The sequence below is a fragment of the Bufo gargarizans genome, chromosome 9 (assembly GCF_014858855.1).
Source record: "Bufo gargarizans isolate SCDJY-AF-19 chromosome 9, ASM1485885v1, whole genome shotgun sequence".
NCBI classification, from domain to species: Eukaryota; Metazoa; Chordata; class Amphibia; order Anura; family Bufonidae; genus Bufo; species Bufo gargarizans.
The window spans coordinates 184,283,956-184,300,722 of NC_058088.1; the positions used below are offsets into that span (position 1 = coordinate 184,283,956).

The 16,767-nt window shown below is 44.6% G+C and overlaps 2 protein-coding genes across 7 annotated transcripts in view; one reads left to right on the top strand and one right to left on the bottom strand.

The window, feature by feature from the left end:
* RALGPS1 (Ral GEF with PH domain and SH3 binding motif 1) overlaps positions 1-16,767 on the bottom strand; it is a 337,921-nt gene that overhangs the window by 270,829 nt on the left and 50,325 nt on the right. For 4 of the 6 annotated variants that reach the window (XM_044268334.1, XM_044268333.1, XM_044268329.1 and 1 more), the window contains exon 2: positions 3,169-3,256. The exons of 1 other annotated variant lie outside the window; for it this stretch is intronic. The gene's annotated coding sequence lies outside the window, so the exon portion shown is untranslated. Of the gene's footprint in view, positions 1-167; positions 219-3,168; positions 3,257-16,767 lie in introns of those variants that run through there. One more of the 6 variants, XM_044268332.1, reaches the window with a different exon arrangement.
* LOC122919367 lies at positions 10,217-15,887 on the top strand. Its single transcript, XM_044268349.1, has 2 exons — positions 10,217-10,352; positions 15,012-15,887. The coding sequence occupies exons 1-2, from the start codon at positions 10,342-10,344 to the stop codon at positions 15,733-15,735; spliced, it is 735 nt and encodes a 244-aa protein (XP_044124284.1). The 5' UTR covers positions 10,217-10,341; the 3' UTR covers positions 15,736-15,887.

The following is a 16,767-nucleotide window of genomic DNA, read 5'->3' on the forward strand; positions in this document are numbered from 1 at the left end:
GCAGGTAAGTATAAGATATTTATTTTATTGGTAGGGAATTGCACTTTTTAGAGCCAGACAGGGCCCGTCATGAGATACAGGCCAATCCGGTCTAAATCTGATGAAGGGGCCTATCCGGTCCTGAAACACATAATTGCCTGTCAATAAAATAAATATCTTACACTTACCTGCTAAATTCTCTTCACCAATACAAAGCAGCGTGCTGGTTCTTGTTCTTCTGTACCCGTTTTCCTATAGGTGCCATTAACTTATGGACAAGCAGCTTCAAAAAGTATTGTGGGTACCATCTAACGTGGTTTCATCCATGCCTCAAATGTCAAAAGTCAAAAGCAAAAATAAAAAGTAAAGAAAACATTTTAGTTGTGCCTATAGTACTAACGATGAATGCACAAAAGGCAGACTATATAAAACAATGTCAACATTAAATAATCAAAGGTTAAAAAGGTTTCCCCACAATGGACTATCACCTATCCACAGGATGTCTAATTGCTGGGGCCCCTCCTATGAGACCCCAACTAATCACAAGATTGGGGGACCCAAGCCCCTCTCTCTCCTCCCCACAGCACAACCAGAAATTGAATGGTTACCACGGTCGAGCATGTGCATTGCCAATTCACTGAAAGCCTATGGAACTAATGGAAACAATCGAGCACAGTCCATGGCCGTTTCTGCCAGCTACATACACACAAGAAAGGCGCGGCAGGGCACGTGCTCGGCTGCGGCACAATTCACACCGCTCCTCATTGGATCGAACCCCAGCGGTCATTATGATAAATGTCCATTGTGGACAAAAGTATTGGTTATAAAGTTTTTACAAAACGATACCAACCTTTTCTCTCCACAAATCGGAAAAATGTGAACTGCGTAAACAAGTTACTTCATGGCAGTAACAGTGTTGTCTCAACACTCTTGGTAATAAAGTTTGTTCCGTTACACAACAAGCGATGAACGGAACGTAAATAAAATAGTTTGCTTCTACAAAAGCGCCATCTAGTGGTCAGGAAAGGAAATTGTTAAATATGGGACGCCTAAATCTTTTTGCAAAACCTACTGTAAACTATCGTGATCATCCAAATAAAAAAAGGGATTTGTAAATGTGTAAAAAATTCCATTATGAAATACATAAAAAACAGGGATCATAAAACTGTATGTCATGAACAAGGCTGTTTAACTGAAACTGTATACTATTGGAGTCTACTTTTTAATTTGTGGGAAAATAAGGATTTAAGGTTTTAATCTCCTGAATGTTGGACAATCTTTACCACGTTGGTTATGCTTACTGGTGGCTGAACCCGCGCACTGAAGTGGAACTATCAGACGTGTCCGATTTTTTTTTTTTTATACAGTCATAAAACTGTATACAGATTCTTATATACCTACACGAGTAGGATGACAAACTAAGGCTACTTTCACACTTGCGTTCAGAACGGATCCGTCTGCATTAAATTGTAAAAAAAATTCTAAGTGTCAAAGTAGCCTCAGACGGATCCGTCCAGACTTTACATTGAAAGTCAATGGGGGACGGATCCGTTTGAAAATTGAGCCATAGTGTGTCATAGTCAAACGGATCCGTCCCCATTGACTTACATTGTAAGTCTGGACAGATCCGTTTGCTTCCGCACGGCCAGGCGGACACCCGAACCGGGCAAGCAGCGTTCAGGTGTCCGCCTGCTGAGCGGAGCGGAGGCTGAACGCTGCCAGACTGATGCATTCTGAGCGGATCCGCGTCCACTCAGAATGCATTAGGGCTGGACGGATGCGTTTGGGGCCGCTTGTGAGCCCCTTCAAACGGAGCTCACAAGCGGAGCCCCGAACGCTAGTGTGAAAGTAGCCTAAAATAAAATGATACAAACACACATCTGTCTCTTTACTTTCGTGATTAGTTTGTTTCCTTGCCAGTTTGATATATCTTGATATGATAAATTTATCAGTTCAGTCATAAATTTTATTTTTATTTTTTCCGTCCACCACCCATTCACCTCTTTGATGAAAAAAAAAAAAAAGATGGAAAATGGTGCAAATTGATATCTATAGGCAATCCATGCTCCAATCAGTTTAGATCAGTAGCAGAGATGTAAGGAACCACAAGAGCAGATTCACATCGAGCTGAAAAGTGAAGGCATTTTCACTCAACAGGATACTAAAAAAATACTTTAATTTTTATTTTATTTTTTAAATGGAAAACAATAGATGCATGAGCACTTCAGTTTGTTCTCTTTTATTCGAGGAATCTCATAATTGGTTCCCTCTACTCAATGTTCCCAAAAGCCAAATTCACACACCTGTGTCCGTGCTTAAATCAGCGAAAAGGGTGGTCAGTGATGCCTCCGTGAAGATGTCCGTGTTGGGTCCGTGTGTCATCCGTGTTTCACTGACACTGCACAGCTGAAAAGTAATTTTCAAAGCATCTCTTCCTAATGATCCATGAAACACAGACAGCATCTGTGTTGCATCCGTGGTTTTCACAAGGACAAAATAGAGCATGCATCCATGCTAAAACACGGACCATGGTAAAAAGCTGATGTGTGAATACAGACATTAAGATTAATGGGTACATGTGCTGTCCGTGGAGAACACGTATAACAGATGTACATGGAACACGGAGGCTTAAGAGTTGCACACATCTGCGATGAATGTCCACAACAGAAAAACTAAGCAAGTATTGTTAAAGGTGTGTAGCCGGGGGGGAAGAGAAGGACCTGCAAAGTCACAGAAAACGGTAAGGCTATATTCACACATGAATGGATGGGTCAGAGAGCGATCTGCAAAAATGTGGATTGGAAAATACAGTGGTGTGAATATAAATGCACAATGCATTTTGCAGCGTCTGTCGGAGGTAAGTGAATGACATACAGTGGCATCTGTTGCTGATGGGCTCCAGTGCTAAAAAAGATTGCAGACTGCGATGAATATGTTGAATTACAGGATGCCTCCATATGGAATGGTGCAGTCTACTGTGCTATAGCATAAAGCAAAAAAAAGAGTAAGAGTATCCTTTTGGCCTTCATCTGGCGCATGCGGTCCTATATATATATACGTTTGACATGTGAGTGGGGTAGTGGTGTGCATGTGGGTCCACCGCTCCATTCACGTCTATGGGGCTGACAGTGCTCCGTCTACACCACTTCCCTGTTACACACGTTGCTGTGGATTTTGATCTGTTCTTACCCATATTGCTGCCTCTGTATTTAATTCCAAACGTATTTCATAACACACCGGACATTACGATCCACTGTGAACGTCTACAGGATGGATTCTGTAAGAAGAAAATACATAATTTCATCATTTCCCTTCCTTCAGCTTAGACTCATTAAAGGCTATGGACGCCTTCTGGGGCATTTTTTATTATTGCATTTTACTCATTTGGGCTAAAAAAATTTTTTTTCAGTTGGTCCTTATAAAAAAAAAAAGGTTCAGCTGTTTCTGAGTAAGGTGTTAAAAATCAGTCTGTTTGCAGGCTGTCCATTTGTTTTCTTTGAACCTCGTTATCTGACAGCTCATGTGTAGCTCTTATCCCTGATCTCCTGACCTAATAAAACACTTATTTAAGGCTACTTTAACACTGGCGTTTCTGGGTCCGCTTGTGAGATCCGTTTTCAGGGCTCTCACAAGAGTCCCAAAACGGATCAGTTCAGCCCCAATGCATTCTGAATGGATAAGGATCCGTTCAGAATGCATCAATTTGGTCTCCGTTGCGCTTTTGAGGCGTACACTAAAACGCAGCTTGCAGCATTTTGGTGTCCGCCTGACGATGCGGAGCCAAACTGATCCGTCCCGACTTACAATGTAAGTCAATGGGGACAGATCCGTTTTCACTGACACAATATGGTGCAATTGAAAACAGATCTGTCCCCCATTGACTTTCAATGCAAGTCAAGACGGATCCGATCCTATAGGTCATCAGTATTAAAGTCTAGGACAACTCTTTTAAAGTTAAAATCAAGATTTAAGAAAAAATAAGCATATATAAGATAACTAAGATGGCTAAAACAATTCCTCACATATAACAGTCCGTAACAGATGCTGGAAGCTGGAAATCATTTTCTTTGATGAGGACAGGGGCTTCTCCAGTGTCCTGTACACACAGTGTACCAGAAAAATAACATGGAGCCGCTCTCACCTGACATCCAAAGGAGCAGCTCATCCTGGCACAGACAGGGGGCAGCACAACACATGCAGTACCTCACTGTACTGTAAAGAGGAACTACTAGACACCATTACAGGAATTTACCAGAGAAATGGGAGTGCGAACTGGTTGGATGTGAATCTGAGGAATCGCATGCAGAGTCTAATTTCAACTTACGATGGTCCAGAAAAGACCATTGTAAGCTGAAAACACTGTATCCTGAGGCCATTGTATCTTGAGGTGCAACACGCCCTTGAGGAGCCGAAGTGGAGAATGGGAGTGGTAGTGGCTCTGACTATAGGATGCGTCACACTGTGAGAGGAGGGCACACCCTTTCTTTCTTCCAGCACTCCCTGTAGTTGGGGCTCCTGCCTGATGGGTGTCTGGCAGGAGGTGTAGTAGGGCAATGGCCAGCGTAAGGTGTGATGGGATTCAGGAAACCAGGCTAGAGGTAGAAGAATAAATATATCTCTTTTTATTGAGTGCAAAATAGGAGTTGTAGTACATCCAACAACACAATTTGTACACTGTACACATCCTTTTCCCAGATGGTGAGGTAGGGAGGCTGGCATAGTGGCAATTAATGGCACTCTTGGTATGCTATCTTGCTTAAGTCTCTCTTTCTAGAATCTATGGCTAGCGACTGTAATCTGACAATTATGGCTGTAGTGTCCACTGCAAGATACAGGTCTTTAGAAGCATGTCTGGCCAGGACGTGGTTATGTGTGATAGGTGTCTCAACTGTCATCCCTCACAAGCAGCAAAGTCTGGTTGGCTGTAGTGGCAGGCTACCTTGCTGACTCCTATGCTCAGCCATGCAGATTGTAAGTTCTTGTCCTTACTTCATTCTCTCTTTCTTGTTGAAGCAGAAGAAGTAACTTTCTCAGATATTGGTTATTCCCTGGATCTTGAGGCCTAAGAGCACATGGACTCGCTTCCTCCGTCCTAGTTCACCACAAGACCCCCCCCCTCTAAACAGAAAGTAGGACCCGCCACTCCTGTCAACAGTTGGGAAACAGGGTAGTTAACCCTGTCTCTGTTAACCGTACCAGGTCATGATGGGTGTACATAAAAAATAGCATAACATTACAATAGAACCAAACCATTTACACATACTCCCTGTACTGCAGAGGGACCGCTGTATTGAGATATTGTCATATTGGGGCCAGCATGTACACCAAAAACTGAACACGAAGTAGGACAAGCTAGTTCTACCAACAGTTGGGGAACAGGGTTAACCCTGTCCCTGACAACCATACCAGGTCCTCAGTATCTGATCGGTGAGGGTCGGACACCTAGAACCCACGCCAATCAGCTGTTTGAGAAGGTAGCAAGCTCCTGTGAGCGCTGCGGTCTTCTCTAGGTCGATCAGGTGGCCTAGGAGCAGTTCAGCCACATTTAAAAAGAGGACCTTTCACTGCTCCTGACACGTCTGTTTTAATAGCTTCATGCATTCCCCACGTACTAACAATTCTGGAGCATCTATTCTTATGTCTGTATGTTGTCCCATTCCTCTATTATTTCTACTAGAAGTTATGAATAATTGCTATTAGTCTTCAGTAAGGGTACAGTGGGGAGGTAACCACGTGGGGGTGTGTCCCTGCACAGTCTGAAAATGGCAGCACTGATTGGATTGAGCAAGTCTGTGCAAGGACACGCCCCCAACTGGTTACCTCCCCTCTGTACCCTTACTGAAGGCGAATAGCAATTCTTTCATAACTTCTAGTAGAAATAATAAAGGAATGGCACAACACCTGCCGCCTCCAACTCAAAAACATCTCCCGCATCCGTGCTTTCCTTAACTTTGAATCTGCAAAAATGCTTGTACATGCCCTCATCATCTCCCGCCTAGACTACTGCAATATTCTCCTCTGTGGCCTTCCATCCAGCACTCTCGCACCCCTCCAATCTATCCTCAACTCTGCTGCCCGACTAATCCACCTCTCACCCTATTACTCCTCTGCCTCTCCCCTCTGCCAATCTCTTCACTGGCTCCCCATTGCCCAACGAATTCACTTCAAAGTACTAACAAATACATACAAGGCCGTCCATAACCTGTCCCCTCCCTACATCTCTGAGCTACTTTCCCGATACACCCCCACACGCACTCTCCGATCCTCACAAGACCTCCTTCTCTCCTCTCCTTTTATCGCCTCTTCCCACAATCGACTCCAAGATTTCTCCCGTGCATCTCCCACACTCTGGAACTCGCTACCCCAACATATCAGACTCTCACCTACAGTGGAATCCTTCAAAAGAAACCTGAAAACCCACCTCTTCAGACAAGCCTACAACCAGTGACCCTGCTGCCTCTATACCGCCATGACCAACTTCACCCGCACCTACTGTGTCCTTCTCCCATACCATGTAGATTGTAAGCCCTCACGGGCAGGGCCCTCTCTCCTTCTGTACCAGTTTGTAACTCGTCTTGTTTATGATTAGTGCAATTGTATGTATTATGTATGTGTACCCCTTATCAAATGTACAGCGCTATGGAATTAATGGCGCTTTAATAATAAATAAATAATAATAATAATAATAATAGAGCCATAAGAATAGTATCACGCTCGTGTGTGGGTGGAAAACAATACACCGAGCATAGGAGGGGAAAGGGAATACCGGAATAAGGCCTGGAAACTAGGAAAGGAAGATGGACACCTCCTAGAGAAAAAACTAACTCCAGTCCTGACAGACTACCAGTATGAACAGGCCCCAAAGGTAGGTAAGTTCATACACCAACTACCTGGAACTAATGTCAGGACTAAGTCTACCTGTTCCTCCAAAGGGAAGGACGAACAGGAGTCGCCCTCAGGCCTAATACAGAGAAAGGCAACACACAGATACATACTGTGACACAGTGAGAGGTTTTGTCTGGGAAAACAGGTATTTTCCTCCGAGCATGTGCTGCTCGGCTGATTTACAGCCAGGTGAGGTCAAATACCGGAAAGGATTTTAAGTGCCAGTCCGGGTTTTGGCAGCAACTGGCTGTCCTTAAATAGGCAGCTGGGCTCAGAAGACAGGTCTCTGTGTTGGGATCTGGGAGCCTTGTGTCTGGATGACGGCTTGCTACCTGTTTGGCTTGGAAACAGGTTGGTGCTGCTATGGTCAAGGACTCTGAGGCAGAATTGCCGCATGGCGTGAATTACCACCAACACCACAAGGTGACTTTTTGCTTGATTATGACTGCTTGTTTTGTCACTTGCCTAAAGTGTGAATAAAACATGAACTGTTTGATCCAAAGAACTTGTTGCCTCTATACTGCGTCCGCCAATCCTATCTACCAGAGCGAAACCCCACAATACATATAAACAACATACAAAAGGGAAAGGAAACACTTATCTTCAATGAAGCTTTGGTAGCACCAGGAACTCAGCAGAGAACCAAACACAAGCTAACCACAACTCCAACAGAAGCTATAAACCGCACAGCATTGTGGGAGAAACAACAATAAATAGAGAAGGATAAATAACAACCGGGGGAAAGAAGGTGCGGCGGGCACCAGAAACAACACAGATGTCATTTGATCCAAAATGGAAACATGTCAGATCAAATCATGTGTTGCCAGTCTCACAGATCTCCTGCCACCTGTCACGGGAATGTCTCGATACTTCGTGACAAATAGATGCTCCAGAATTGTTATTACATGGGAAATGCATGGAGCTATTAAAACAGACATGTCAGAAGCGGTGAAAGATCTTCTTTAAGTGAATGGGGCTGAGCTGCGATACCAAGCACAGCCGCTATACAATGTACGACGCTGTGCTTGGTAAGAGGCTACTTTCACACTAGCGTTTTCAATTCCGCTATTAAGATCAGTCATAGGATCTCAATAGCGGATGAAAACGCTTCAGTTTTGTCCCCATTCATTGTCAATGGGGACAAAACTAAACAGAACGAAACGGAGTGCACCAGAATGCATTTTGTTCCGTTTGGTTGCGCTCCCCTCGCGGACAGAATAATGCTGCAAGCAGTGTTTTTCTGTCCGCAATATGGTGCGGAGCAAGACGGATCTGTCCTGTCACACAATGTACGTCAATGGGGACGGATCCGTTTTCTCTGACACAATAAAAAAACTGATCCTTTCAATGGAGTTCATTACGGATCCGTCTTGGCTATAGAAGACATAATACAACCGGATCCGTTCATGACGGATGCATGCGGTTGTATTATTGTAGTGGAAGCGTTTTTGCAGATCCATGACGGATCCGCAAAAAACGCTAGTGTGAAAGTAACCCAAGCTGCGAGAAGGCCGCGGTGCTCACAAGAACGCCAATGCCTTCTCAAACAGCTGATCACCCGGGGTCTTGGGTTTCTGACCCCCACCAATCAGTTACTGATGACCTATACATAGGATAGGTCATCACTAATAAAAAATTAAATAAAAACTTTTAAAGGTGCCGACTGTAATTTCAATGTGACAGCTTGATAACATGAGGAAAGCATCTGTCGCCAGATTTTGCATCCCACAGACCTCATAGTCTTTCACTCGCCGAATGTATCAGGATGATCAATAAGTAATCAATTAGTATGAGAGCTCAGAGAACTGGAGCAAAAGAAATTAAACAGCAGCCGAGGTGGAACAAATTCATCTTCCCATCATTAAACAGATTACTGACATCTCCAAGTCCCCTCGGACGAGCCCAAGAGATCGATAAGTCGCCGCCGGTACGTCCCATGGTCCGATAGGCTCTGAGGTAAACGAGTTCTGGTTATGAAGGGATTAATTACTCTATTAATCATACATAATGAGGGAATTCAGTGTATGCAAAGTGAGCAGCTCATATTCAACAAGCTAATTGATCATGACACTGGGCATGCTGGAATTTGCAATTCCCCATCAAATTCTAAAGGAAAGCATCATCATTTTTGTCCAGAGACACCATAAAGCAGGAATGCTCAACCTGCGGCCCTCCAGCTGTTGCAAAACTACAACTCCCAGCATGCACGAACAGACTACAGCTATCAGCCTACAGCAGGGCATTGTGGGAGTTGTAGTTTTATAACAGCTGGAGGGCGCAGGTTGGGCATGCCTGCTATAAAGTAAACTTCATTAACATAAAGAAAACTGCTTGTTTACACCGGTACGAGTCCTGAAAATGGGACCCCTGCCAGAATAAAATATATGGAGATCATATTAAATGGGAGTCCTTTCCTACGAGACTTCCATCCATACCCAGTAGTGACAGGACGGCGCCAACATGATCTTTCTTAAGACATGGCGAAGACGCTGCAGATTTTCCACTGCAGAACGGCACACATTCATTTCAATGGGTCTGTGCACATGGGGGCGACGTCTCTCACCGGCCATCTGTGCGCAGCAAGTTCTATATGGTGCGTCGGTCACGCAGACCAGGCCCCACAGAAATGAATGCGGCGTGGGTGAAAAGCGGAAGGCATCCGGATATAAAATGTTTTTCACTGGTGGTCGCTAGAAGATGTTGAACGTAAAGTTAAATGCACACTATGAGTATTGCGTACAGATTTGTGTGGGGAAAATCCGCACCGTAGGTCTATGTATATTGTATTCCATCAGGTTTTCTCTGAACAGATCCTGATTCGTTCCGTATCGCTCACGTGAAATAAGCCTGAATCCGCAGTGTGTAACAGCACCAGCAAAGTGGAGCAAATCTTATGCACTCGCTGCGGATAAATTTTTTTTTTTATAAAAACGTTATGCCCCATTGCAACGCGCAGGGTGAATTCCATGGGAAATACGCATGAAACACAATGCAGATTTTGCAGCATAAACAAAGCTTTGTGCAGTGGAAAATCCACCCAAACTGTACGGCAGTATTATATGGCTGGTATTCTATACTTGCCCTGCACGGACACACATAAGACAAAGCCACGATCTAAATACAGCGACAGGCACACATGTTAGGGGAGGGGACGGAGGGTCCGCGCCTCTTTCTTCTTTTTGCAGGCACCTTCCTAACAGGCGCAGCTCTGACTGTGCAGGAAGTATTCATGGCCTCCATGCCAACACAGGACTCAACACAAATCCTCAACTGATCTGCAAGTTGCTAAGCAAACGCCACTACAACACAGACCCGTCCTCTCTCGGCCGTGGGGGGTGAGAAAGTTACGACTTTCACATCTTGCTCTAAAACTACCAAACGTTTTATCCTGGGCGAGGAGCTGGCTGCAGCGGTGACATGTGAATCCGTACCGAGGAGAAGACTGGACTAGAAGAGGCGGAAGATCCTCCCGGGGCAATGATAAAAAGGTAAGGACGGGATCTGCCCTCCAGATTACCAAGATGTAATGCCAACGGCCACGCAAATATTTACATACAGAGTGCAGCATGCTGAGCAGGAGAACACGGCAACTCAATGCCACCAAGTCTGCAATATAGTGCAATGCGATTAACTCTTTCACTCCCAAAATAAGGGCGAATGCAACAAAAGTAGTTTTTTTTTCTAATCAGTCCTAACCTCATTAATATGTAATTAAGTGTCCGTGGTGGTAAAACCTCTAACGTAGTATTAAAAACACGCCAATGCTTATCTACTCGGGGTATATTCACATGACACGGTTCCATATCATTTTCTTCCATGGTTTTCTCTCACCTGCTTCAGTTTTGCAACCATGATGTCCGAATGCATCCTCAATACTTTGCTCAGACCCTGCAGAGCTATAGTGGTTTCCCATCAGTATAACCATTGCTAGATTGTAGGAAACTTTAGTACAGTTACAAAAAATAAAATAAAAATTTAAGCAAATTTAGACAAATATGACTGTGATTTTCAGCACAGATTTTCTGCTGGTATCCCGCAGCATCAAAACTCTGGTGCAGATGTTGCTGCAGAATTCATTGCGTAAATGATGAGGGTCCGCCGCCTATTTCATCCTATGCATTGCGAAGGGTAACATCCTCAGTAAAAACCGGAAACAGAATGCAGGTCGACGCTCTGTGCGTACTCCACTGCAGAAATATTCCTGAACATGTGGATGGAGCTTTTTAAAAATCTCATTAACTTAATTGTATTAGCCCTCACGCCAACGACCGTACGTATTTTGCGGTCTGCAAGTCGCAGATCTGCAAAATACGGACGTGGCCCACATTGCATCCTCATTTTTTGCAGACTTATTGACTTCAATGGGTCCGCTAAATATAAGACATGTTCTACCTTTTTGCAGTTCGGACATACAGATGTGGAAGGCATGCAGAACATCGGCGTGCTTTCCCCATTCGTATATCTATTTCCCATAGACTATATGTTTGCAAATTGTGGACCATGAATTCATTAAAAACAAAAAGGTCCAAAAATAGAATGTGGACAGCACACAGACAACATCCGTAATTTGTGAACCGAAAGACAGATACGGTTGTGTGCACAGGGGCCTTAACGTTGTGGATTTCCCACTGCAGCATATCCACCCAGGGGGGCAGCAAGTTTAACAAGTACTGCAAGTTTCTTCGAGCCTCTGACACAAAGCCTAAGCTGTAAATGCCCATCATCCACCTTAGTCCTACAGTGCTGTGGCGTTCATCGTCCCTCCTCGGTCCTGGTGCTGAAGAGAGCCCAAAGGTCCCATAAGAAGAGTTAGAATAGCATAAAAAATGTACAATAAGTATAAATGACTCTTACCATACAAGTAACTTCCTGACTTTTATAACGCATGCGATACATAATCTGGTATGTGATGAAGTGGGCCCTGCTATAGATTTTGCACCAAGACCCAGGTAGTTATTTTTGAATTACATAACCACACTATACGGAATAAAAGTTGTAGAAAAACATATATCAAATGAATCTGTCCTGGAAAACACACAAATGACTACACAGCCTATAAAAGAGCACAATATTCAATTACACTGTGTACAAGGTGATACCTCGCACAGACACCAGAGGGCGCTCATACATAGAAGAAGGCAGCACATTCCTGCACACAGTCATGCGAATATTATGGACTATGAGACGATCGAAACATTGCAATTTATACCTATAATAACTACCTGCAGAAACTCTCACCTGGCACAGCACACTGGTATATATAACATCGCAGCTATACTCAACAAGGGAGAGGTCAATCGGAATGATCATTACACAGCTACAGCTCTAATAACTGATGAGAGAGGAGCTGATCATTAATAACCCAGATTGTATGATATGAATATGATTAATGTCCCATCTGAGGAGAGAACAGGACGGTGAATAATCACAGGGGATAATGGAAGACATTCATATAATCCTACTTTAAGACACACTCCGTATCTAAGCTTAAGGCTAGGTCTACACGACGACATTTGTTTCGCAACTTAGGGCACAACTACACTGCGGCATTTTGTCGCACGACAATTTTTATAATGATAGTCTATGGCAGGGATGGCCAACCTGAGGCTCTCCAGCTGTTGCAAAACTACAACTCCCAGCATGCCCAGGCTACCTACAGCTATCAGCCTACAGCAGGGCATGGTGGGAGTTGTAGTTTTACAACAGCTGGAGAGCCTCAAGTTGGCCATGCCTGGTCTATGGTGTTGCACTGCAACATGCGACATGCTGCGACTGCGACAGTTGCAGAAAAATCCATCTCGAATGGATTTTTGTGACTGTCACGTTGCAGTATGTCGCATGTTGCAGCGTGACACCATAGACCAGGCATGGCCAACTTGAGGCTCTCCAGCTGTTATAAAACTACAACTCCCACCATGCCCTGCTGTAGGCTGATAGCTGTAGGTAGCCTGGGCATGCTGGGAGTTGTAGTTTTGCAACAGATGGAGAGCCTCAGGTTGGCCATCCCTGCCATAGACTATCATTATAAAAAATTGTCGCGCGACATTGGTGCGACAAACGTCGTCCTCGTGCAGACCTAGCCTAACTGAGGAAAAGTTTTGCAACTTTCTAATATACTTGAGTTTTAATTTCATCAACATTTTCAAGATGATTGCTTGCTGCCAGTGAACAGGAACATTCTTGTTTGAGGGTGATTTCCATATTGATGGCCTGTCTTCAGGGTAGGTAATCAATATCTGATGGGCGGGGGGGTCCTATTCCTGACACCCCCGCCGATCAGCTGTGTGAAGAGGCCACAGCACTTCATAAGCGCCGCAGCCTTTTCCTAGGCCATGTGAGGTCACGTTCATCGGTCACGTGGCCTAGGTGCAGCTCAGTCGCATTCAAGTGAATGAGGCTGAGCTGCAATACCAAGCACGGCCAATATACGATGGACGGCGCTGTGCTTGGTAAGATGCGAGGAGACCGCGGCACTCGCTGGAGCTCTAGTAAGTGCCGCATCTTTCGGAAGGGGTGGCAGGAGTCGGACCCCTTTCCAATCTCACATTGATCCTGAGGATAGGTCATCAATATGAATATCCTGGAAAACCCCTTTAATTGCACCCGGTCTAGGCAATGCTCTGTGAGCCAAGAACACCACCACATACCTCTCTCCAAACCTGATTGTTTGTTACAATGTTCCAGCGCAGGTAATACTATTCTTCATACAGTTCAGATCTCAGAAGACTGCCTAGCCTTGATACAACAACTATTGCAAACTTTCAGCTGTGGAAAGTATTTTCAGCATCTGGGACAAATTGTTCCTTTTCACAGCAAGCAGAGATCTTGAAAACTAAGAGGATTTGAAACAAAGTGTATCAGAAAGTCACAGAACTTGATGGCCCCTCTTAATAAATTGTTAAAACGAGGATCTCAAGTCCCTATTTCAGAGAAGCTGCAAAGGAGCAGTGGCCACGAGTGTCAGTGCCGCTCTAGTCAGTCTACGGGACTGATGGAGATCGCCGAGTAAGGCCTCATGCACACAGCCGTTGTTTTGGTCCGCATCCGAGCCGCAGTTTTTGCGGCTCGGATGCAGACCCATTCACTTCAATGGGGCAGCAAAAGATGTGGACAGAAGTCCGTGTGCTGTCCGCATCCGTTGCTCCGTTCTGTGGTCCGCAAAAAAATAATTTTTCTATTTTTCTGCGGGGCCGCGAACTGAACTTACGGATGTAGACAGCACACAGTGTGCTGTCCGCATCTTTTGTGGCCCCATTGAAATTAATGGGTCCGCATCAGACTGCAAAAAACGCAGATCAGATACGAACCAAAACTACGGCTATGTGCATGAACCCTAACACACGAGTGGCAAAAAATGGACACGCCGACCAAACACACACAGATTTTACACGGAAATGTGAATGAGGCATAAAGCACATGGATGTCTGTCAGTCCCATAAACATGTGGGCACGTCCTCCACATTTATTTGCAAACTCATGGAGGCATTGAGGAGGAACAGGGGGCTCAGGACCCCGTTATAGTGATCAATGGGAGTCCTAGCAGTAGGGCCACCCCCCCAGGTTTCCAACATTTATCACCTATCATTTATCACCTATCCTGTGGATCAGTGAGAAATCTCAATTGTGGGAATAATCCTTAAGGTTTAAATACATAAAATTAAGAAGACATAAAATGGAGCCGAAAAGTACAGGAGGGCACTGGGGGATCGATAGGAGGACTCTTCTAGATATGAGTAAGTAGAGGAGGGCACTGGGGGATTAATAGGAGGACCCTTCTAGATATGAGTAAGTACAGGAAGACACTGGGGGATCGATAGCAGGACCCTTCTAGATATGAGCGTAAGTACAGGAAGACACTGGGGGATCGATAGGAGGACCCTTCTAGATATGAGTATAAGTACAGGAGGGCACTGGGGGATCGATAGGAGGACCCTTCTAGATATGAGTGTAAGTACAGGAGGGCACTGGGGTTCAATAAGAGGACCCTTCTAGATATGAGCGTAAGTACAGGAGGGCACTGTGGGATCGATATGAGGACCCTTCTAGATATAAGAAGGCACTGTTGACATTGAAGAACCTTAGGTAAAGGATAAGTAGATGCAGATGTTGAAGACAGGTTGTTGCACTCACTCTCACTTATCTCACAGAAAAATCATGTCAAGAACACAGAAAGAGTCCAACATCCACAAGGTGAAGATCCAGCAGACATACTGGGCGAAGGACACAACCGAAGAGGTGTTGACAGAGAAGGGGGCCCTTCGAACAGGTAAAGTGGTGGAGGAGGTGGAATATTATGACACAAACCTGTACGACCTCGCCGTCAATGAGTCCTGGCTGAGCAAAGCAGGGAAAGAATGGAGACTGATTATTGACAAAACGAAGGCAACAAAGCTGGAAATCCACAGTCCTTCGAAGAAGACTTTGAGGGAAAGACAAGTCAACGCCACCGACCCCAAGACACAAACATCTCCAAATATACCAAAATGTAAACAAGATGTCCACAGGGCTGATCGTAATGGGAATACAGACCCTGAAACACCAAGAAATCTAACTTGCTATGAATTGGTAGAAGAAAAAGGAATAATTGAATGTCTCTCCCGAATCTTACACATCGATGTAGAGTTTGACAATGTACAGATAAGCAACTTTTTAGACAAGGCTGGGATCCAAAAATATATCAGTGTCAGCAACGTCACGCAGGAGACCTTCCAGCTCAGGGACATCTACATGGTAGTCATAAAACAGGATGGGGTCTCCTCCAAGAAGTCTGTGGTGATCTCTATCAATGTAGAGATAGACAACGTGACCCAAGGATTTCAGAGGATTGAACATTTGGCGAATGAACTAGACCTCCAATCTCAACATGTTTAAAATCCATAAGTGTTCAACAGCGGCTTCATCCTCCTGACAATGGAAAACGTCTACATATGCCAACTTCTCAGGAGCTGTTTTTGTCCCGCGTTTCACCTAAATGCTGGAAAAAAAGAAAGGATGCAAAAGTGCAATACACTAAGGTTTTCCATCTTGCAGATCCAGCAAAAAAAATAAAAATGTACATGTTAACTTAAGGGGATGAATGCCACTGTACGGCACCCTCCTGAGGCATCAGTTTCACATATACGTCATGATAAAGGGCATCTGTCAGCAGTTTTGTACCTATGAAACTGGCTGGCCTGTTACATGTGTACTTGGCAGCTGAAGGCATCTGTGTTGGTCCCATGTTCATATGTGCCCGCATTACTGAGAAAAATTTAATTTTAATATATGCAAATTAATCACTAGGAGCAATAGGGGCGTTGCCATTACACCTAGAGGCTCTGCACTCTCTGCAACTGCCGCGCTCTCTGCACTTGATTGACAGGGTCAGACCATGTAATCTTCTGAACATAGAACAGCACCAAACCATGTAAACATGATCACACCTGGCTCTAACATTTCCTAAAGCCAAAGTGCAGGGGGCGCAGCAGTTGCAGAGAGAGCAGAGCGTCTAGGTGTAACGGTAACGCCCCCATTGCTCCTAGTGATTCATTTGCATATATTAAAACAAAATTTTTCTCAGCAACGCGGGTACATATGAACATGGGACCAACACAGATGTCTTCAGCTGCCAAGTGCACATGTAACAGGTCAGCCAGTGTCATAGGTACAAAACTGCTGACAGATGCCCTTTAAACATGGGACAAAAACATGATGTGAACAGCTACATGTCCTTTCTACTCTGAATACTAAATACATGGGGGCAAATTTACTAAGCAAAATGCGCAAGAATTCTAGCTCCTATTGTGCCAAAAAAATGGTGCACATGCCGTACGCCAGGTATTATGTGTGTTTTAGACACTTAGGAGATCATTTATTAAGACCCGCATTTTAGACGCTGGTCTTAATAACCCATCGGGCTGGCGG